The sequence below is a fragment of the Cynocephalus volans genome, chromosome 16, assembly GCF_027409185.1.
Source record: "Cynocephalus volans isolate mCynVol1 chromosome 16, mCynVol1.pri, whole genome shotgun sequence".
NCBI classification, from domain to species: domain Eukaryota; kingdom Metazoa; phylum Chordata; class Mammalia; order Dermoptera; family Cynocephalidae; genus Cynocephalus; species Cynocephalus volans.
The window spans coordinates 41,002,541-41,026,362 of NC_084475.1; the positions used below are offsets into that span (position 1 = coordinate 41,002,541).

Genomic DNA, 23,822 nt, shown 5'->3' on the forward strand with positions numbered 1-23,822 from the left:
TTTATTCCCTCCCCTTTCCCATTATAAAAGTTATAATATATTCATTATAGAAAACGTGGAAAATACAGAGACTTATAACAAATAAAAATCCCCTATAAATTTAATGTCCTTAAACTTCTATATTTTAATGCCTCCTTATGTCTTCAGAACATATATTTTTTACTAAATGGCATCACTAAAAATGTATTGAGAGCAGTTTCCCATTATCCCCAAGTCCTTGCAAAATAAAATTTTAACACCTGCATGATGTCTTGTTATATGGAGATACCACAGTTTAATTCATTTGCCACCTTCATCCAAGAAATTACTATGACTAATCACATTTCCTATCATGACTAATATCCATGTTTAGCTAAGGCACACTAAGTCTAAACCTCTTAGATCAAACATCTTCACTAGTATACTATCCCCATACTGCTCTACGAGTATATCTTCAATTTCTTGGAATGTTCCTTCCTCTTGTTCTAAATAAAACTTGGCTATTCCTGTAAGTCACTTCTCCCTAGAGCCCTCTCAACTCTCAATTGATGAACTTTTCCTGCCATAACCCATTATTTCAGGACCGAGGCGTGGGGAGGATGTCCTCATTAGTCCCCACTATACTCCTTCCTCCTTTACCAGAGGCCCACTTCAGTTCCTTTGAAGACCATGGGATCAGACATTGCCACTGATTATCCTTGTTGCTATGTTAACTACCTCCCTCAAAATTCTCCCCACCCCATTCATTCACTGATGACTTTGGCATCTGATTCATTGTCTCTCCATCTCCATCACTATGCATGTCACCATGTGATTTCAACATACATACAGAATATCAATCTAACTCTTTGGCCTCTGTGTTCCTTTACTTCTTCAACTTCAACTGTTTCTTTCCCTAACCCCTCCCCAGCCATTTTTCGTACTGGAAGAGAAGAAAGTGGCTGAGGAGGGTGATCATGTACATCACCAAAAATCACACCACCCCTGAAAACTTTATTACCACAATCCTACTCTTTGATCACCATTTCCTTTCCTTCCATTTTACTCACTCTGGTAGTCCTATTCTAATTATCCTTTGACCCCACACGGTCCTGCAATCCACTGACCCTACTATCTTTTCACAATCCATCATTCCCTTCATTTCTTTCTTTAAACAGATGAAGTTCCACAACCCAGCACTATAACCACTCCCTTGCAAAGACCCCTTGACCCTCCATTCCTATGTCACATCAGCCAGGAAAATGCCTGGTCCTAATTAAACCTAACTATATGCCTTCTATCTGTCTATATCTAAGCAACTGAACTAATGGGGAAAACTCTTAAAAACCTGGTCTCACTTTAAATTTATGGCCACAAAACTTAAGGCACTCAAAATTGCCAGACAAATGTATTACTCTTCTTTAATAAAGTGTGCTCTCATTCTCAGATGAGTTCATACCTTTCCTCCTTCCTCAGTCCTTTATTGCTGCCCTCTCTCTACTCACTCGGCTAAAGAGCTTGCCTCATGGTCTGTTAACAGAATAATTAAAATCAGAGTACTCCCTCCTTTTCCTGCTTTCAAATCCATCACTCTACCTACAACTGTATTCAATCTGCTATATTTTGTACAATATGACTCTCTGTAGCCACCTAAATCTAACCCCTTCAAGGACACTCCAGAGTGGTGCTTCTCAAATTATTTATGATAGAGAACCATTTTTAAAAAAATTCTCAGCCATCACGTCAACGTTTATAAATTACAATTTAAAAAAATTACCAACAATCAATTTGGAAAGCAGTTCGTTAATGCCTTAAAAAGTTGAATGTACATCTATGATATTTTACTACAGAGAAATTGTCCAAGAGAAATGAAAGCATATGTCCATATAAAAAGCTGTATAAAAATACTCATGGAAACTTTACTGGTAATAGCACAAAGCAAGAAACAACATAAATATCCATTAATAGGTGAATGGGTAAACAAAATGTAATCTCAAGAAAAATGAAAAATATACCACACTGAAGGAAAATAAAAATAAATCAAAATTTGTGAGGCACAGCTAAAGCAGTTATGAGAGGAAAATTTATAGCAGTAAGTGCATACACAAGAGAAGAGGAAAACTCTCAAATCAATAATCTAAGCTTCCACCTCAAGAACCTTTGGAGAAAAAAGAGCAAACTATACCCACATTAAGCAGAATAACGAAAATAATAAAGATAGGAATAGAAGACATCAATGAAACTGAAAACAAAAAAATAGAGAAAATCAAGGAAACAAAGATCTGGTTCCCTAAAAAGACTAAAATTGACAAACCTCTAGCCAGACTGACCAAAAAGAAACAAAAAAAAAAGACAGAGGAAACACAAATTTCCAATATCAGGAACAAAAGAAGGGTATCACTACAGACTCTAGAGATATCAAAGGATAAAAGAATTTATGCCCACATAAATCTGGAAACTTAGACAAAATGGACCACTTGCTCAAAAACAAACAAACAAACAAACAAACAAAACCCCCACAAACTACCACAACTAATCAAATATGAAATAGATTATTTGAACAGCCCTATAACTTTTAAGGAAATTTAATTCATAATTTTAAAATTCCCCCCAAAAGAAATGCCTAGGCCCAGAGAGTTCCGTTTGAGAACTATACAAAATGTCTAAATTAACACCAATTCTATATAATCTCTTCCAGAAATAGAAAAGGAGGGATGACTTCTCAATTCCTTTTATCAAGTTAGTTATTATCCTAATACTAAAAGCAGACAGACAGTACAAAAACAAAACTGTAAAACAAAACTGTATCCCTTATGAATACAGATGCAAAAATCCTTTTACAAAATGTTGGCAAACAGAATTAAGCAGTATGTAAAAAGAATTATACACTTATACACCACAACCAAGTGGGGTTTATTTCAGAGATGCAAGGTTGATTTGACATTCAAAAATCAATATAATCCATTGTATTAACAGGCAAAAAATATATATATGATCAAATCAATAGATGCAGAAAAGCATTTAACAAAATTGAACACCCGTTCATGATAAAAATTCTCAGAAATATAGAAATATGTATAGAAACTTCCTGAATCTGATAAAGAGCATGTTTAAAGCTACAGCCAATGGTGAAAAACTGAAAGCTTTCCTCCTAAGATCAGGAACAAGGTCAGGATGTCTGTGCTCACCACTCATTCAACATAGTACTGGAAGTTCTTGACAGTGGAATAAAGTAAGGAAAGGAAACTAAATCAGAAAGGAAGAAATAAAGCTGTCCCTATGTGTAGAAGACATGATTTTCTATGTAGAAAAATTCCAAGGAATCTATCAAAATTTAAAAAAAGAGAAAAAGGAAAAGACAGACTGAGGTCTAAATCTAACAAAACAGAGAACTCGTATGTTGAAAACTACACAATGCTGATGAAAGAAATCAAAGATCTAAATAAATGGAAACATGCCATGTTCATAGATCAGAGGACTCAACATAGTAAAGATTTCAATTTTCCCCAAAGGTTTAATGGGATCCCTATAAAAATCCCAGCAACATTTTTCTGTAGATCTAGAAAAGATTTGGATGTCATCAGGGACAGTGAAGTAAGAAACTCAGAAAATCCTCTCCTCCATAAAAGCAATGAGAACATTGGCAAAAACTGTCAAAGTTAACTTTTTCAGAACTCTGGAGTTACCAAATGCTTTCAACAATCTGGGAAATGCTTATTAAAAAAATAATAATAACTGAATCTTAGTAAAGACAGCAAGCTTTATGACATTTGGAATATGCCCTATTCCTGAACCCCTCTCCCCATTTCCATGGGAGTCTTGAAAACCAACAGCCCAAGAGCCACTGGAGAGATATGAGAGCTCTTCTAAATTATCATTCTCAGAGAATTATTGTTATCTGATATGTCTGGCAGTTTCCTAGAAAACCTCACTTGTGAGGCTTGTCTTTATCTGACCCAACTCACAGCTTACCCAGTGCAAAACTTACCCAGTGCAAACAAACTTTTCACTGGACACATTTGTCAAAAACAATCAGTGGCAATTGTTTAACATTGCACCTGCCTGAGGTGGGATAACAGATACAACAAACAATAAGCTAACCAAAAATATTAAAAGGAAAAGCTGGAGAATGAGATGTCTATTTGAGGTTTTGGAAGCTCCTAGGAATCTAGAGGGCCACATACACGAGTAAGACTGTGTACATGCCGATTGTGCGCATGCTCCAGAAGGACCTGAAAGGGCCCTAAGCCCCTAATTCTGTTTCATCTTGAAGCTCTGTGCAAATAGGAAGTGAAGGGTGAGACAGTTAAAAACTAGAACTGAAAATTAATCAAAATTTTCAATAATTGGTGAGGCATTTATTCAAGAAAAGTGATTGAATCTCAGCTAAAAATAAGAACACTACCCCACCGGGTGTTGAAGATATGACCCAAAATGCACACAGAGACCCTCATCAAAGACTGGGAGACATACTGTTTCCACATATTTAAGGAAATATCTGTCCAGTCATTAGCTGTCCACTAAACTAAGCAGTGACTTCAGCAGCCGCTTACCACAAAGAATATAGACTTTACAGAATTAGGAAGGTCACTAAACAAACAGCAACAAAATGAAGCCTTGGGGAGGGAAGGAGGACTGAGAGCTGCCACATTATGTTTTTTAAACTTTCCAGTTCCAACAAAAAATTATAACACCTTCAAAGATACAACAAAGTATGGCCAATACACATAAAAATAAAAAGCAATCAACAGATCAATAGAAATCCCTGAGGAAGTCCAGCTACTTTAAATATGTTCAGTGAACAAACGGAAATCATGTCTAAAGAACCAAAGCAAAGTAAGAGAACAATGTCTCACTGAATAGAGAATACCAATAAAGACACAGAAATGATAAAAAAGAGCAAACTAGAAATTGTGGAATTGAAAAGCATAGTAACAGACGTGAAAGATTCACCAGAAAGGCTCGACAGCAGATCTGAACAGGCAGAACAAAGAATAAGTGAACTTGAAGACAGGTCAATGGAAATTATCCAATCTGATGAACAGAAAGAACAAAGAATGAAGAACAATGAACAGAATCTCTGAGATCTGTGGGACATCATCACACATATGAAAATATGCATAACAGGAGTCTCAGAAGGAGAGAAGAGAAAAAAAGAGGCAGAAAGAATTCTTAAAGAAATAATGGCCCCAAACTTCCCAACTTTGATAAAAAAAAAAAAAACATTAATCTGCTTCTAAGAAGCTCAGTATTTTCCAAGCAGGATAAATTCAAGGAGATTCTCATCTAGAAATATCATAGTTAACTATTAGAAATCAAAGACAAAGAGAAACTTTAAAAGTAAGAAAAAAGTGACTCATCATGTACAAGATCCTCGGTAAGATTAACAGCCGACTTCTCATCAGAAGCCATGGAGGCCAGAAGGCAGTGAAATGTCATAATCAAAGTGCTGAAGGAAAACCAAAAATCCTATATCCAGCAAAACTATCCTTCAAAAACAAAGAAGAATTTAAGATTAGTCCCAGATAAACAAAAACAGAGAGAATCTGCCGCTAGTAGACCTGCCCTCAAGAAACACTAAAGGTAGTTTTTCAGGCTGAAATGAAAAGACACCTGACTTTAATGAGGTAACTCTTGGCAGGGTCCATACAGAGAGCTTCAGGATGCGGGCTGGTTATCTAAGGAACTAACCACTGGAGGAGGGTGGAACTTTCAGCCCTACCCACTGGCCTCAAGGAAGGGAGAAAGGCTGTAGATTGAGCAAAATCACCAATGGCCAATGATTTAATCAATCGTGCCTATGTAATGAAACTTTGATAAAAATCTCTTGAACAAGGTTGGGGAGCTTCTTGTTGGTGAATGCTGGGAAGGTGGCATGCCCAGAGAGGGAATGGAAACTTTGCACTATCCCACAACCCATACTTGTCCTATGCATCTCTCTGTTCCTCAGTTGTATCCTTTCTAATAAACTGGTAATCACTCACTATAGCACTTTCCTGAGTTCTGTGACATGTTCTAGCACATCATTGAACCTGAAGTGGGGGTTGTTGGAATCCCTGAAGTTGTAGCCAATTCAGAATTATGGTAGCTAGAGATCTAAGACTTATGATGGGCATCTAAAGTGAGGGCAGTCTTAGAGTATTGAGCCCTTAACTTGTAAGGTCTGCCCTAACTGAACTGAACTGAACTGAATTGGAGGACACCCAGCTGGTGTCAGAAAGGCAAAGCATTGTTACAAAAATGAAACTGTATAATGAAGTAAGTATAAAACTACGTTGATGGGCTTATAATAATTAAAACTGTAATTTGCAGGGAGAATGGAATGGAGCTACACAGGAGCAAAGTTTTGTATACCACTGAAATTAAGTTGGTATTAAATCTGAACTAGATTACTATAAATTAATACTGAATTAATCAATTAATTGAAAGCTTACAGTGACAAGAAAACCGGACAAAAAATATATAGTAAAAGAAACAAGGGGAGGGGCCGGCCCTGTGGCTCACTCGGGAGAGTGCAGCACTGGGAGCGCCGAGGCTGCAGGTTCGGATCCTATATAGGGATGCTGGTGCACTCACTGGCTGAGCGTGGTGCTGACAGCACCTTGCTGATGGTTGTGATCCCCTTACCAATCAAAAAAAAAAAGAAACAAAGGGATTAAAATTAACAACAGAAAATATCTATTAACATAAAAAAAAGCAATAATGGAAGAATAGAGGAACAAAAAAGACATAATACACATAGAAAACGAATTAGCAAAATGGCACATGTAAATCCTTCCTTGTCAGTAACTACATTAAAGTAAATCCATTAAATACTCCAATAAAAGGCAGAGATTGTCAGAATAGATTAAAAACTATTATCTACCTATAGACTGTTTACAAGAGATACATTTTAGAGCCAAAGACACAAATAGATCTAAAGAAAAAGGATATACAGTCAAAATGGGACTCTATTTCCTCTCTCCTAGCAATGCTCACTTCAGTAAAAGGCATCACTATCCATTAACTGCAAAGTCAAAAAGTTAAATATGATCTTGATTCTTCCTAATTCAATCCTTGTATCTACTCCCTCAACAAGTTTTGTTGTTTCAGTTTCCTAAATTCATATATTAACTGCTACCATCCCAGTTTAAGCCACCATTATATCTTTTGCCTGGACTACTGTAATAGCCTCCTAAATGACCTTCCTGCTTTTATTCTCGCCCCATATGGTCCATTTGCCATAAGGCATTCCAAAGAGCTTTTGAAAAATAAATACTATTTCTGCCTGGCTGAAAAACTTCCAAAGCCTTCTCATGGATTCTCACTACATGGAGAATCAAATTCAATTTCTTTTTTCTACAATGTTTGATCTAATATGGTCTCTGCCTACTTCTCATATCTGTTACTTCTCAGGAATAATACTGAACCCAAGGAGACATTGAGGCAAGACTGTCAAAGTGTTGAGAAAAAACAATTTGTAACTTAGAATTCACTACCCAGCCTAATATATTTCACAGCGCAAAAACAGGCATTTTCTGACATACAAAGACTCAGAAAGTTCACCACCCAAAAAGCCTCTCAGAGACCTATAGAAGATAAAATCCAGCAAGAAAAAAAAAATCCTTATCTACTCAAAGAGGAAGCCAGAACTGTGACATGAGAAGCAACATGATCAAATAAACCAATAAAACATATTATTAAATATAAATAAATACTGACAGTAAAAAGTAACATTTTAAATAACTAACAAGTCAAATTTCTGATGATATTAACATGGGAGTGGAGGAAGAGGCAATAAAAGCTTGCTAATAAGCTTTTTATCTTAATTAGGTGGAAGTATAAAATACAGATTAATTTTTGTTAGAAAAATGTTAAATTTTCATAGTAGGCCTAGAATATGTAACTTTCAAACTACAGAATAACAAATGGGATAAGAAAACTTTTTAAACAGCAACAGAAACTAGAAAAGGGAGCAGGAGAAATCAAACAAAAAACATTGTAAGTAGAAAATATAATAGTAAATGTAAATTATTTATACTCTTTTTTCAAAAGTTTCACACCAAATTGAAAAAAATTTCACAACAAAACACAGTATATGTTTACTTATAGCAGATGAAATAAATCAAAAAATGATGCAGAAAAATAACAAAGCTTTAAAATACAAGAAGCAAAAACTAATACAATTACAATGAAAAATAGACAAATCTATACTCACAGGAGATACTGACACTTTAAAAACATATATATCAAAGAGGTAAAAAATAAAGTACAGCATTTGAGTAATATAATTATAGTAATCTTGTTTAACATATATGTATGTGTGTATATGTGCATCTCCACACCAAAAGACAGAATGCACATTATTTTCAAATATATGTAGTACACGTACAAAAACCAAATATACAATAAAAGTCTAAAAGATGCCTCAAAAAATTGCAAAAAAGTCATAAAGGCCACATTTATTGACCATAAAGCAGTATAACTAAAACTCTACATAAAAAAAAGCTTAAAAATTCTGTATCTACAGAAATTAAAACAATAAGAACTCCTAAGTAACGTTAAATAAATGAAAACATTAAAATGAAAATGATAAAAATCTTAAACTGAAAAAAATAAAATAAAAACACGTCAATACATGTGAGATGTAGCCAAATGATACCAAAAAAAAATTTATATCCTAAAATGCATTTCTTAAAAATTACAAGCTAAAAATGAAAAAACTAAACTTTTTAATTCAAGTCTTTAAAAACTTAAAAAAAAAATACTCAAACAAAGCAGAAAAAGAGATTAAGAAAGTTAAAGTATAAATTAAGTTGGAGAGTTCCGGTCAAGATGGCGGAATAGACAATACCAGCGTCACTCTCTCCCACAAATCAACCAATTTACAACTATAAAAATGTAACATCAGCCAAGCTGAGACCCCTGGAGCTCAGAGGAAGAGGAGGAGAGACCTACAGAGTTCATGAAGGCAGGAGAAACCATGATGAGTGAAAGAAAAAAACTGCTGTGAGCGTTTCAGGCTGCGGTCATTTTAAGGCTGGAGCTGCGGAGCACATGGAGCAGGAGCCGGCAGAAGCCACAGCTGTGCCCTTCAGATGGAGTTGCTTGGAGGCAGCAGGGAAGAAGAGGGCCTTGGCAGCCCCCAGGACAGCAAGACCACTAATAGGGTTCCCATGGATCCACGTAGGAGCGAGTAGCCAGAACAAGTTTAAAAAGGGAGCCAGTCAGAGGCCAGTGAGTCATCGCAAGGGACTGGTGCAGGGCCCGTCCCATGGGAAGCATTTGGAGCACAGGAGGTGGAGGAGATGAGAACACTGGGACACAGCAAGGACAGCCGACCTGCTCCCCAATCAGTGCATGACCACTCAGAGAAGACTGGTCAGGAATGAAGAATTGCATGTGGTGCAGTCTGATGAAAAAACTGAGGCCCAGATCAGTTTCTACACAACCCAGATCCCCCAGTCTCTGGAGAGCCAGAAGTACCTATAAGGTCAACCATTAAACCCTGAGCTGCACAAAAAGCCTTCCCTAGGGAAACAGCAGCAAAGTAGCAATTTAGCTCAACCACACAGCTCAAGTACTGGTTCCCACAGGAAGTTCCCCTATTTTAGAAGTACACAAAGGACAAAAAATTAGTGTTGGCCCAGGTACACCACCAGTGCCTTGGGGCCTGCCAGGGGACATGAGGCATGCAGAAGGAGACAGGAACCCCACCCCCAACCAGGCACACCACGCTAGCTCCTCGGGGCCCACTTGGGGACCCAAGTCATGGAGAAGGGGACCGGACCCCCCCCACAACCAGGCACACAGCTACAGCGCCTTGGGGCCCGTCCAGTGACCTGAGGCATGGAGCCGGGGACCAGACACACCCCACAACCAGGCACACTGCCAGAGCCAAGGAGCATGCCAAAAACATCACCTCCATGTGGGTGGCCCACCACAGCCACCACAATAACCATGACTGCCGTGAAAGCAGCTAGATGCCACAACCTCCACACAGATGGTCCACCAGCCACTGGAGCACATTGACATAAGAAGAGTCACCAGCAGAGATAAAGAAAAGAAGAGGATGTCTCTCTCCACCAAGCCCATTTCAGAGTGACAGAAGAAGCATCTGCTCTATGATAATATTGGGGGACCTGATCACACCTCTCAGCATTATACAGATCATCTAGGCAACAAGTCAACAGAGTAACCATTATTCTTTCAGAAGGAGAGAAGAAATCTAGGGTAATTGGGGGGGGAGGGGGATAGATTGTACAAGAGGCATAAAGAATAATTACAATTTGTAACAATATATATGCTAGTAATATTGATTTGATCAACATATCTCAATGTTGAACCCCAAAAATATGTATAATCAATTTTGATTCAATAAATAAATTAAAATTTAAAAAAATGAAGTAGACAATTAAAAAGTGAGGCTGAATTTTTTAAAAGATCATTTGAAAAGACTTATAAAAGTGACAAGCCTTGGCGAATATGATAAGAGAAAGAAAGGAAATAGACGAACAAATATCAGTAATAGGAAGAGAAGAAACAGAAATGATCAAAAGTGATCCAAGGAGTAATAAACTAATTACCAGGTCAGCTTAAGCCTGAAAATAAAACCAGTTAAGAATGGAACAATAAATAAAATTAAAGCCGACCTCAGATGGTTCAGAAAGTCCTAAATATGAGATTTTCTAGTTGAATTCAGCAATGTATTAAATGTTATTATGGAGTGAATTGTGTCCCCCCAAAAGTTTAATTTGTTGGTGGCATGGTTCCCACTGTAACAGTGTTAAGAGAGTGAAAAGTCTTCTTATGGTAACTGAAAGGTGAGGCCTTAAAGAGATGATTACTTTGTAGGACCATGGTATAATGAATGGATTAATAATGGTGGTCAGGGATGTGGTTCTGAGGACTTTAAAAAGAAAGTACATGAGAAACCATCTCTCTCTCTGCTTCACCATTTTCTACCATGTGAAACCCCTGTGTTGCTATAAAGCCATCTGACTTCCTAGCCTCTGAAACTGTAAGCAATAATTTCATTTTCTTTATAAAGTACCCAGTTCCGTATATTTTGTTATAAGCAACAGAAATGGACTAATACAAATACCAAGTAAGATTTATGACAGAAATGAAAGGATGGTATATATTAGGCAATCTATCAATTTGGTATTCCTGTTTGGGGTTTTAAGATGAATCTTTATGCCTTTTCCTGACTGAACCTTAAACAAACTAATAGAAATGGAATAAAGAGCTCAGTTGAGTTCAATCCCATGAAGACAAAGGGAGTAAGGGAAAGGACATCAGCAAATGGAAAGTTCTATAAATAGTGAGAAGAGGAAAGACAGAGGTATAACTAATTTAGCAGCCTATTATCAGAACCACAATGTGAAGGGTGACTGAAAGAGAATGGGACAAGTGAAGAACTAGCTGATTGTTCCCTTCAAAAAATACAAACAAACAAAAAACCCAGAGACTCTTAGGACAAGGAAACTCCAAGTATAAAAGACATCACATAGAACAAAATTATCCCTAACCCCCTTTTTACCCCAATCCACTCCTACTCCCCATATACACAGCCTGAGCACATAACACCAGCAACCAAGCTTCTTCCATTCAATTTTGAGGTTTATTCTCTGGAGAAATTAAATGAGAGGCTTGGACTTGGAAATAAAGTCATAGAAAAAGGGGTGAGGCTGAAAACTGGCAGATTAAGTAATGCTTCAACCACTAGAAATGCTTGAATGTCTACCCCTAAGGTAGGTGATTCAAAATTTAGTCTCTGAATGATCCCAGAGAATAGAACCCGACATACATTTGGGGATCTGTTAGCAAAAGAGCCCACTTTCTTGCCGAATCATCCTAAAATAATTTTGCCATCAAGCCTCACCCATGCATAAAGAATTTGTAATCGACCTTTTAATTTAATACCCTACTCTTAACCATAAACAGACAACTGAAGATCCCCAAACAAGGAAAGACTCTCGGAAGAAAACAAGAAACCAAAATAAGCAACAAAAAATGAAAATAAAAAGAAAACTTTAAGAAACTTTTAATTTGTGTACCCAGAAAGATTTAAGAAGTTAACACATGCATCAAAAACAAGAGGACACTAAGAATTAGTAGAGAACAAAAAAATGCTCTTGGAAATTAATAAATACAACCACTAAATGTCAAAATTCAATTCAGGGTGCTATAGTTTTGAATGTTTGTCCCCTCCAAAGCTCATGCTGAAACTTAATCCCCATTGTAACATTATTAAGAAGGTGTGAAATCTAAGTATATATTTGAAAGATGGGGTCTTTTAGAGGTGACTGGATCATGAGGGCTATGCTCTCATAAATGGATTAATCCATTCATAGATTGAGGGGTTATCATGGGAGTAGACTGGTGGCTTTTTAAGGAAGAACAGAGCATGTGAACATGCTCTGCCCTCTCACCATGTGACACCCTACACCACCTCAGGACTCCGCAGAGAGTCTGCACCAGGAAGCAGGCCCTCACCAGATGCACCCCTTCCACCTTGGACTTTCTAGCCTCCAAAACAATAAGAAATAAATTCATTTCTTTATAAATTACCCAGTTTCAGGTATTCTGTTACAAACAACAGAAAACTAAGACAAGGGGTTACAAGATAAAGCTCAGGAAATATCAAAGGAAAGAGACACAAAGACATGTTCCATCACGAAATCTCCTTGACACTTTCATCACATAGATGTTTTCTGGTGTTCATCTCCTTTGGCAAAAAGAAAAGTCCCTCTCCCTTAAATTTCAAACCTTGCTAGGTTAAAAATAAATTAAAATTTAATAAAACAGGATTTTCCTTAGCAATAAATTGCCTGCAATTAGCTAAAGGTTTATAATTCAACTGTCATTTATAGAAATTAGAGCTATATACCAGATTACATCAAAACAGATTAAAATTCAACAAAAATGTAATCAAGATTAAAAGTTCCATAGTTCAAGTGAACTTTACTTTGTCTCATTAATTCCAATTATGCATAAAGGTACATATGCACTTTCTACATAAATGTCATCATTAATTTCTTGCAATAAAAGGTCTATTTCTGTGTTTAAAAAAAACCCACCAGGATAATCCCTTAGAATTTAATTTCTGCTACTCAGATAACTAAATCCACTATTACCCTATTACAAAACAATAGCCATCCATAATGCATATCTATGTTTGTCCTCTGTGCAATTACTACACTTTCAAATCTTAGTTTCCTCACAGATTAAGATAAGAAATAGAGAATGAATAGGATCTCGGACAATTCCCAAACAAGAATTTGTTCCATAATACCGACCTGAGAACAAAAGTTAGGGGAAATTAACACAATAAAAGTTTCAGTATGAAATCTTACATGTTTATCTTTCCTTTCTATAACATCTTGCTTTTGTTTGCATTTCTGAGACGTCTCCATAATATCTTTTGCCTATAGGATTGAACCAGAGAGAGGAAAAGTTAGTTCAAAACTCAAGCAAGCCAATTATGTGGCCCTGCCCATCCAAATAGTGTCATGTGAGTTAAAACATAACAGTGCTTTTCCACAACTTATTCCAAACCAAATGCATAATATCACCAAAAATATCAAGCTATTTGCAAATCAGTAAAAGGTTATTCCTATCAATATTTAAAAAATAGCTACAGTAATATGCATGCATATGTTTATCTCTTCACAATTATTTTCTCCTGTTATTTCATCTGATCCTGAAAACAATCCTATTGCACAAACAGGAGAGATATTACTGCTTTTCTACAAACGAATAAAATAGGTCCAAAGAGACCAAATATCCTGCATTCATAGCTGAAAAAAGGTAACTGATATCCAAAATCAGGTCTTATTTCAGATACAGAGGTCTCTCTATGATACCAACTATGTTACCTCTTTAACATTTTCATTAACACACAAACATGAAAATATATATTATTAATACATATTACATAGCATTATCACATAAAATATATAATCCAAACATAGCAGAGAACAGGGCTATGCAGAAAAAATTAACATTGCAGAACTAATTTTGTTGATCTTTTCAAAGAATCAACTTTTGGTTCTGTTGATTTTCTCTATTGTTTTTTAATTCCCTATTTCATATATTTCTGTTATAATCTTTATTTCCTACAGATATCTGTTTTGGTTTGGTTTCCTCTTCTTTTTCTATTTTCTTAAGGTAGAAGTTTACATTACTGATTTGAAATTTTTCTTATTTTTAATATAGGTGTTTACAAGTATAAATTTTCCTCTAAGCACTGAATGAGCCCTGCATCCTATAAATTTTGATGTGTTGTGCTTTGATTTTTATGTCAAAGTACTCTCCAATTTTCCTGTATTTCTTTTTACCCATTGTTTATTTAGAAGAGCATTAATTTCCACACATTTGTGAATTTTCTAAATTTCCTTCTGTTATTGTGGTCAGAGAACACATTTTCTATGATCTTAGTCTTTTTAAATGTATTAAGACTTACTTTATGGCCAAAATTAAAAAAAAAAAAACAAAAAAAAAAAAACATTGCTAGGCCCGAGACTACAATTCTTAGAAAGGCTTGCTTGCAAGGTTGGCCCTTGGCTGCTGTCTGGAAACTTGGATTTTGGGAGTGTTTTCACCATTTCCTAACTGATAAGAGTGGATCACTGCCAATCTGTACAAACAATGTGGCTGATGCTGAATACCTGCTTCCTTTCGAGTCTGAAATTTTGGTGTGTGCTTCCAGAATGCCTAGATGATCAATCCCCATAAAAACCTTGGGCACTGAGTCTTAGACAGCACTTCATAAATGCTCTCACAATTTGATGATGAAAGAATCATACATTCTATGTGACTTCACTGAGACAGGACCTTTGAAAGCTTGTACCTAGATTCCTCAGGACTTGGCCCCATGCACATGTTCCCTTTACTGATTCTGCTTTGTACCTTTTTGCTGTAATAATCTTAGCTATGAACCAACAAACCTGTGGTGGACTGCCAATGCCAAGGAGATAATAGTTCTTCCTAATGAAGGAAACTATTATTTACTGAGTAATTATAAGCTAAACACTAATGCTAGGTATATACATGTCTAAAATCACATATATTAACCACATAAGATAATGATTACTATTACTGTCCTCACCTAAGTAATAAGGAGAGTAAAGCTTAATGAGATTAAATAACTTGCTCAAGGTCAGGCAGTAAGTAAACGGCAGAATGGGGATTTAAAATACAGATCTGTGTGAATCCACAGCCTATGCCCAGAGGGCTGGCTGGTTAGCTCACTTGGTTAGAGCATGGTAACACCAAGGTCAAAGGTCTGGATCCCAGTACAGGCCAGCAACCAAAAAAAAAAAAAAAAAAAAAAAGAAAAGAAAAAGGGAACAAAGTCTATGCCCTGTCTATAACACTACATCATCTTCCTGGAATGTTAAAAGGAAAAAAAATAAAGTGTCGGAAGACGTTTTCTGCTGGAACAGATATAACAGGAATAAGAATAGCATGACTCCAAACAAAATCAACCATTTTGTTCCTGCTGCACAGCTGTGCATTATAATACCGTTTTGGAAAATCATGGACTGATATAACGTGCCACTTCAGAATCCACGATCGCTTCTTCAGGAAAATAATTCTAAAATACCTCAGACTATGTAGATTTTCATAAAAACAAATTATACTCATAAACATTTGACAAAGCCTTTAACAGTCGGGCTTCTGTCAGGAACAAACAAGTAAAACATAAGGTTTTAAATATGATTCCTTAATTAAGAGATTTGAAATTTATTCTGTACATTTTTTTCCACTATAATTTTTTTCTATGTTACTCTTAGCAATGATATAGGAAATTCAGGAACTAAAAAATGTAATTACAGCAATCCCTTCTTATCTGTGGGAGATACACTCCAAGACCCACAGTGGGTGCCTAAAACCACAGATAGCAATGAAACCTATACATACTATGTTTTTTCCTATACATGCATGCCTAGGATGAAGTTTAATTTATAAATTAGGCACAGTAAGAGATTAACAATAACTAAAAATAAAATAGAACAATTATAACAATATACTGTATTAAAGGTTATGTGAATGTGGTCTCTCTCTCTCAAAATATCTTATTATACTGTACTTACCACCTATTTCCCAACTGAGGTTGAAGTGTGTAACTGAAACCACGGAAAGCAAAAGCACAGATGAGGGGAAACTTTGTACAGTAGTACAAATCCCCAACTTAACTACAACTAACCACCATTTACATAACAATGACTGCCAACTATTAGCTCTATACCCTTGAGGAAGTCATGTTATCTCTGGGAGTTAGTATCCTCAAGTATGACTTTTTACATCTTGGAATTTCTATAAAGTAGCAATTCTCCAACAGTAATGATTAGGCCCTTAAAAGCCCTATGATGGTAGAATTCCTAGTTAAAGAACTTAAGGAATGAAAGCTACAAGTCAATCCTAGAAAATACTTTGAAAGACTTATAAAATATTTTTTACATTTGCTAAAATAAAATTCGATTAATCCAAAATTGAACCAGAAAAGTACCTTTTCTTTTATTCGAGCCTCCAAATTGTGACGCTGCCTTTCAATTTCTTCAATTCGACGTGTCACAGGAATCTGCCCTTCTTTAAGTTTTCTGACCTCTTCCTTCACTCGGTCCCGAGCCTGTTTTACTTCTTCATACTCCTGGCGAACATTTTCATATTCCTTGCAAATAATTTTAAAAAAGAAGTCAATGCACTATTAGCTTAAACTAACACATATTCTAAAATCAAGGTTCAGACAGAAACCAAATCCAAGAAAAACTTTTAATATCCCTTTGGTTGGTTTATTAATATAAAATTTGCCCTCTAAAAACTTCAGAAATAGTAAATACCAACATAATGATTTAGTAAGAGTCTTGCTATTCACTGAGCTTTTCTATCACTAGCCCAGACTCTCTGACTTCCATCCCTTTCAGTTTCAGAAACTTATATCTGAATGGCTATTAAAATGAGAATTTTCCTGTTAACTCTTAGTAAAGAAAGGATACAGAAATGTGTAAAGAAGCAAAATAAACGGTAAAAATGAAAGTTATAAAAGGTAAAAATGAAAAAAAAAACCAAACAGAACAAAAAGAAAACAAAAAAAGAATGTGGCTAATTAGGTGAAAAAAATTCATGTCACAGGAATTAACAAATATTTTCTAAACAAAAGTGGAGATAGCAAGCAGGAAGATTAAATGGGATGAAGAAAGAAGAGAAAAGAACATGAACAGAGTAAATCAAAAAAAAGAAGAAAAATGAAAAAGATTGAAATCAATCTTGAGGATAAAAGGGGAAACCATGAGAAAGTATCCTTCCAAAAGTCAAGGATAAAGGGCATGAAAGAGTAATAATAGACATAGGAAAAAGAAAAAATGCAATCAAAAGCTGAAAAAAAGAAAAAGTTTAAGAATAATGGAATTACAGAACAGGGAAGAGTGAAGGAAAAAGGAAGCAAGAATACTACAAATATAGCCACAAAATTTTTTCAATGTAATAACAATTATTTCCATTCTAAAGCCTCAGAAGAAATGCTATAAAACTTTCTCACCTATTCATTCCACCTACTATAGGTAATACATTAAGGGAATTGAAAACAAATATAGCCACAAAATTTTTTCAATGTAATAACAATTATTTCCATTCTAAAGCCTCAGAAGAAATGCTATAAAACTTTCTCACCTATTCATTCCACCTACTATAGGTAATACATTAAGGGAATTGAATTGTTAGCCTAAACTGTGGTCTTAAATAAAATGTACATCATACAGTGATTAGAAAGAATACAGTAGCCTCAAGTAAACTATGAACCATATGAGTAGACAACTAGAATTAAAATATTAGTGACACGCCCCAAGTAAATTCTGAGTGACCTGACAGAGGATACTCAAAGATTTAATTTTTACATGGGTAAACAATTTTAGATCATTAACATTTTTAAAAACAACCAAAAAACTATCTATTGAGGACTGAAATCTGGAAGAATTAAGAGCACTGATTTAATCAACCATTATTTGTTATACAATAATAACTAGCACACAGCTATATAACAAAACAGAGTAAGAGACATAAATTTTATTATGTATAATATATAAAGCAAAAATAGAAAAAAAAAAAGGAACCTAATTTGAATTCATAGTAATTAGTGCCTTCTTTATTACTCTGCTACTTAAAGAATCACCTACTTTTGCCTCGAAGAATATAAAGACTTACCACCCATGGCCTTTTTGCTTCAAGCATCTCAATTAAATCTAAATGTCGCTTACGTTCATAGAACCTCTCCACATCTTGTTTGTATCTTTCATTCCTCTGAACCATTTTCTCTAGATATTCAGTTTTCTCTTTGCATGAGGTCTAAAATAAATATTTGTTGAACAATAAGTGTAACTGAAAAAAGACAACAGGCCAATCTTTTAACAACAAAAAATAAACAATGCAAGCAAAATTTCACAATAAAGAATTCCACATGAGTTCTTAAGAACTGTGTAAAAGTAACATTCATACACAAGTTCTGGCCTGGGCTCTACAACTGATTAGTCATGTGACTGTGAGGAAGCCCTGCCCCATCTGAGCCTGAACTCTTCTTGCCTAAAGGTAAGAAAGATATATGCCCCATCTACTTCAATGGTAGAAACAGTTCACTTAATATAGGTGAAAGCTCAACAAATGCTGTAAAAGTGATATACAAATGAAAAGTCGTAGTATTATGATTAGTATGTTATGAACACTCATGACTTAAGGACTTAGAAACGAGATGAAAGAGAGCCAAAATTCACCCTTTATATTGTGAATTCACAAATAAAAAGATGTACTGAGACCGTGGTAGAATACATGCTCGTTTTCTTTTAGAGGATGGTAGATAATATAGGTGAGTGTTTCAGGTGAGAGTATTTGACTGTTTGGTGTAGGGAAGGATAAAAGGACCACAGGAGCATCTAAAGTTGGATAAAATAATTATAAAAAGCTCATATTTACTCCTTTGGTCATTCATTCTGAATAAGTATAATAAAACTATCATTTAATTACAATAAATACATATTATCAAGTATAGAAAGTAATGCTTTAAAAGAAAATATCTGTTTACAAGATTTCTTATTATAAAAATTTACTGAATTTATTTTAGTTGCTAAAATGGGATGCAAAAAAAGTTCCACTAAATAAAACACCTTTACAAAACATATGCTATAAAAGGACACTTTGATTTATACGTTTATAAAAGGTGAAAATAAAAAATTTAATGCTGTAACTAAATGTATAGTTCTCTTACCAAGTATACCTTCATGTGAATGAAAAAAAAATACATGAGAGAATGGGTTCAATATGGGTGCTATAGGGCGCGGAGTAGCTGAGGTGGAAAAGGTGGCCACTGGGCCTCAGGCAGCCGGGAAACTTTCTCTGGCCATCTCTTAAGGGAGGACTGCTGCTGCTGGCCGGTCGTGGGGGCTCAACGCCACTTTGCCCCCGGCAGGAGAGGCTGCCTCATTTACAGGCAACAGCTTTGAAGTGTGGAGCAGGAAAAGAACTGATTCTTAGCTGCAAAAGTGAGTCTTGAAACAGGGAACACGGCGCCAGGGCTGCTGTGGATGCAGCCAGGATCCCAGAGGCTGGGGCCGCACTGAAGGCGGCCAGCTGCCCTATCCAGGATTCGAGGTTTCAGGCCGGCATTAAAGAAGACTCCTGGGAGCGCCCGAGCGGCGCCGCGACTGAACAGCCCGAGGCGGCAGCGCCGAGAACACGGAAGGCAACAAACCAGAGACAGCGAGCGCCCGACCTGGCACAGCACTGTGAGTGATCCCTGGCAAAGCTCTGTTCGGGGGGTGGATGCCCACGAGGCTCCCCGCCTGCACCACCAGGCCACTCACTGCCCCGGTGCTGCCTCCATTTTCCCAGGTGCGGGCAGCTCCGCCCTGCTCGGCCATCACTGAGCCCATTTGCTTGGCCTGGCGCGGGGCTTTCCGGACCCTGCGGGCCGACCTCCTCTCCCACTCCCTCCACGGTTCTCTGGCAGGGCTGGGGGTGTGGGGCGTCCCGACCAGTTTTGGGAGGGCTAGGAAGTACGGGCGGGCCGACTGTCACTCCACCACACCCTGGACTCCGGCCCCGGTAAACTTCCTGTTACTGGGAGGCAGATACCATCTCTGCGACCACCAGTTTGGAAAAAAGCCTAACGAATTTCTGGTTGGGAATAGTGTGGTAGGAGAGTTCCCAGGTCTGCTTGAACCTGCCGGAGAGCAGGCTGCAGGCGGGCACTAGACTTGGTTTATACCGGGGGGATACAAAGGTGAACAAGACCCGAGAAAGATCTACACAGTGCTACAAAGGCACCCAGAGAGACTGGTCGTCTGTGCCTAGCAGAAACCTGGTAGACTTCCTGGGCGAGGCGGTGCTGAGCAGGGTCTTGAAGGCCCAGCTGATAGACGAGGGGTGCAGTAGACACGCCCCAACCCAGCACAGTGTGCACAGAGGGGGGAGACGTGCGGCCAGGGAGGCGGAGACTCGACAGAAACCACACACCCGGTGGGGTCGCCACTGCACGATCTAACAGCCTGGGCCAGAGCACACTGAACGGGGAGAAGTCCTGTACAGAAAGTGAAAGCTCAACAGAGATCACACACCCTGTGGTACGTGATCCACCAGCCCAGCAGAGTACAAGCTGACCAGAAAGGTGGATCCCCGGAGAAGCCCAAGACCCGAGGCAACCACACACACAAGACACTAGAGGCCAACTGAGCAGTCACAGCGGGAGCCATACCAAATTGGCAACCACAGCAACATCCTAGTTAGTCATTAGTCTTAAACCGGTGGACTGTGAAACCCCCTGCCACAATGAATAAACACCAAAAAAAAGACACCAGAAATACAAAAAATCAAGAAAGTACACCACCAAAAGTTAATAAATCTCATACTCTAGATCCTATAGAACAAGAAGCCCTTGAAATAACTGATAAGGAATTTCGAGTGATAATTCTAAGGAAACTGAATGAGATACAAGAAAACTCAGCTAGACATCATGATGAAATGAGGAAAAGTATACAGGATCTGAAAGAGGAAATATACAAGGAAATCAATGTCCTGAAAAAAAATGTAGCAGAACTTGCTGAACTGAAGAAGTTATTCAGCGAAATAAAAAACACAACGGAGAGTTTAACCAGCAGGCTTGTCGAAGTTGAAGAGAGAACCTCTGAACTTGAAGATGGGCTGTTTGAAATAACACAAGCAGACAAAAAGAAAGAAAAAAGAATCAAGGACATGGAAGAAAATCTGAGAGAGATATCAGACAACCTCAAGCGCTCAAATATCCGAGTCATGGGTATTCCAGAAGGGGAGGAAAATGGAGATTCCATTGAAAACATATTCAACAAAATAGTGGCAGAAAACTTCCCAGGTATAGGAAAAATCACAGATCTTCAGATCCAGGAAGCTCAACGATCTCCAAACGTATTCAACCCAAAAAGGCCTTCTCCAAGACATGTCATAGTCAAATTGGCAAAACTCAGAGACAAAGAGAGAATCTTAAAAGCTGCAAGAGAGAAGCGTCAAATCACCTATAAGGGAGCCCCAATCAGGTTAACATCAGACTTTTCATCACAAACCCTAAAAGCTAGAAAGGAATGGGATGATATTTTCAAAATACTAAAAGACAAAGATTGCCAGCCAAGAATACTCTACCCTGCAAGGCTATCCTTCGGAAATGAGGGGCAAATAGTATATTTCTCAGACAAACAAAAACTGCGGGAGTTCACTACCACAAGACCACCCTTACAAGAAATCCTCAAGGGAGTACTGGGTTTGGTTCCTGAAAAATAACTACCACTGCCATAAAAACCTAAGAAAAATCTAAACCCGCTAGTACAATAAAAATGGCATTCATGAAGAGAAAACAAGCTAACAAAAACACTATCTACAACCTAAGGAACCAACAAACAAAGAAACCAAATAGTAAGTCAGAAAGCAAGGAACAAAAGACACCTAAGACAACCAAACAACCAATAAAATGCTAGGAATAAATCAACACCTTTCAATAACAACTCTTAATGTTAAAGGCTTAAATTCCCCAATTAAAAGACACAGACTGGCTGACTGGATCAAAAAGCAGGACCCAACTATATGCTGCCTACAAGAGACCCACCTCACCCATAAAGATTCACACAGACTAAGAGTGAAAGGATGGAAAAAGATTTACCATGCAAACAGAAAAGAAAAACGAGCTGGAGTGGCTATTCTTATATCTGACAAAATAGACTTTAAACTAAAAACCATAAAAAGAGACAATGAGGGACACTACTTAATGATAAAAGGACTGATCCATCAAGAAGACATAACAATCATAAATATGTACGCACCCAATGTTGGAGCAGCCAGATTTATAAAACAAACTCTATTAGACCTAAAGAAGGAAATAGACACTAATACCATAATAGCAGGGGACCTGAACACTCCACTGTCAATATTAGACAGATCATCTAGGCAAAGAATCAGTAGAGAAACACAAGATCTAAACAAGACTCTAGACCAATTGGAATTGGCAGATATCTACAGAACATTCCACCCAACAACCTCAGAATATTCATTCTTCTCATCAGCACATGGATCATTCTCCAGGATAGATCACATATTAGGTCACAAATCAAGTCTCAATAAATTCAAAAAAATTGCAATTATCCCATGTATCTTCTCAGACCACAATGGATTAAAACTAGAAATTAATAACAAACAAAACTCTGGAAACTATACAAACACATGGAAATTAAACAGCATTCTACTTAATGACATATGGGTCCAAGAAGAAATCAAGCAGGAAATCCAAAAGTTTATTGAAACTAATGAAAACAATGATACATCATACCAAAACCTGTGGGATACTGCAAAAGCAGTATTGAGGGGAAAATTTATTGCATTAAATGCTCACTTCAGAAGAACGGAAAGATGGCAAGTGAACAACCTAACACTTCACCTTAAAGAACTAGAAAAACAAGAACAATCCAATCCTAAAGTTAGCAGACGGAAAGAAATCATTAAGATCAGAGCAGAACTGAATGAAATTGAAAACCAAAAAACAATTCAAAAGATCAACGAATCAAAAAGTTGGTTTTTTGAAAAGATAAATAAAATTGACAAACCATTAGCATGGCTAACAAAAAAAAGAAGAGAGAAGACTCAAATAACAAAAATTAGAAATGAAAAAGGCGATATTACAACTGATTCATCTGAAATACAAGGAATCATTCGAGACTACTATAAACAACTATACGCCAACAAATTTGAAAATCTGGAGGAAATGGATAAATTTCTGGACACACACAAGCTCCCAAAACTGAACCGTGAAGACGTAGAAAATTTGAACAGACCAATAACAATAAAGGAGATTGAAGCTGTTATCAGAAGGCTCCCAACAAAGAAAAGCCCAGGACCAGATGGATTCACAGCAGAATTTTACCAAACATTCAAAGAGGAATTGACACCGATTCTTTACAAACTATTCCAAAAGATTGAAACAGACGCAAATCTCCCAAACTCATTCTATGAAGCAAACATCATCCTGATACCAAAACCAGGTAAAGATATAACCAAAAAAGAAAACTACAGGCCGATATCCTTCATGAATATAGATGCAAAAATCCTCACTAAAATACTAGCAAACAGAATACAGCAACACATACGAAAAATTATTCATCACGATCAAGTGGGATTCATCCCAGGGATGCAAGGTTGGTTCAACATACGCAAATCAATAAATGTGATACACCATATTAATAAACTCAAACACAAGGATCATATGATCATCTCTATAGATGCTGAAAAAGCATTTGATAAAGTTCAGCACTCATTCATGACAAAGACCCTCTATAAGTTAGGTATAGAGGGAAAGTATCTCAACATAATTAAAGCCA

The 23,822-nt window shown here is 36.9% G+C and overlaps 1 protein-coding gene across 2 annotated transcripts in view; it reads right to left on the minus strand.

The window, feature by feature from the left end:
• SMC5 (structural maintenance of chromosomes 5) overlaps positions 1 to 23,822 on the minus strand; it is a 103,485-nt gene that overhangs the window by 53,641 nt on the left and 26,022 nt on the right. For both annotated transcript variants that reach the window (XM_063081016.1, XM_063081015.1), the window contains exons 6-8: positions 18,145 to 18,285; positions 16,454 to 16,615; positions 13,296 to 13,367 (exon numbers count right to left, since the gene is read on the minus strand). In XM_063081016.1, the coding sequence (XP_062937086.1) occupies positions 13,296 to 13,367; positions 16,454 to 16,615; positions 18,145 to 18,285 (375 nt within the window). The remainder of the gene's footprint in view (positions 1 to 13,295; positions 13,368 to 16,453; positions 16,616 to 18,144; positions 18,286 to 23,822) is intronic.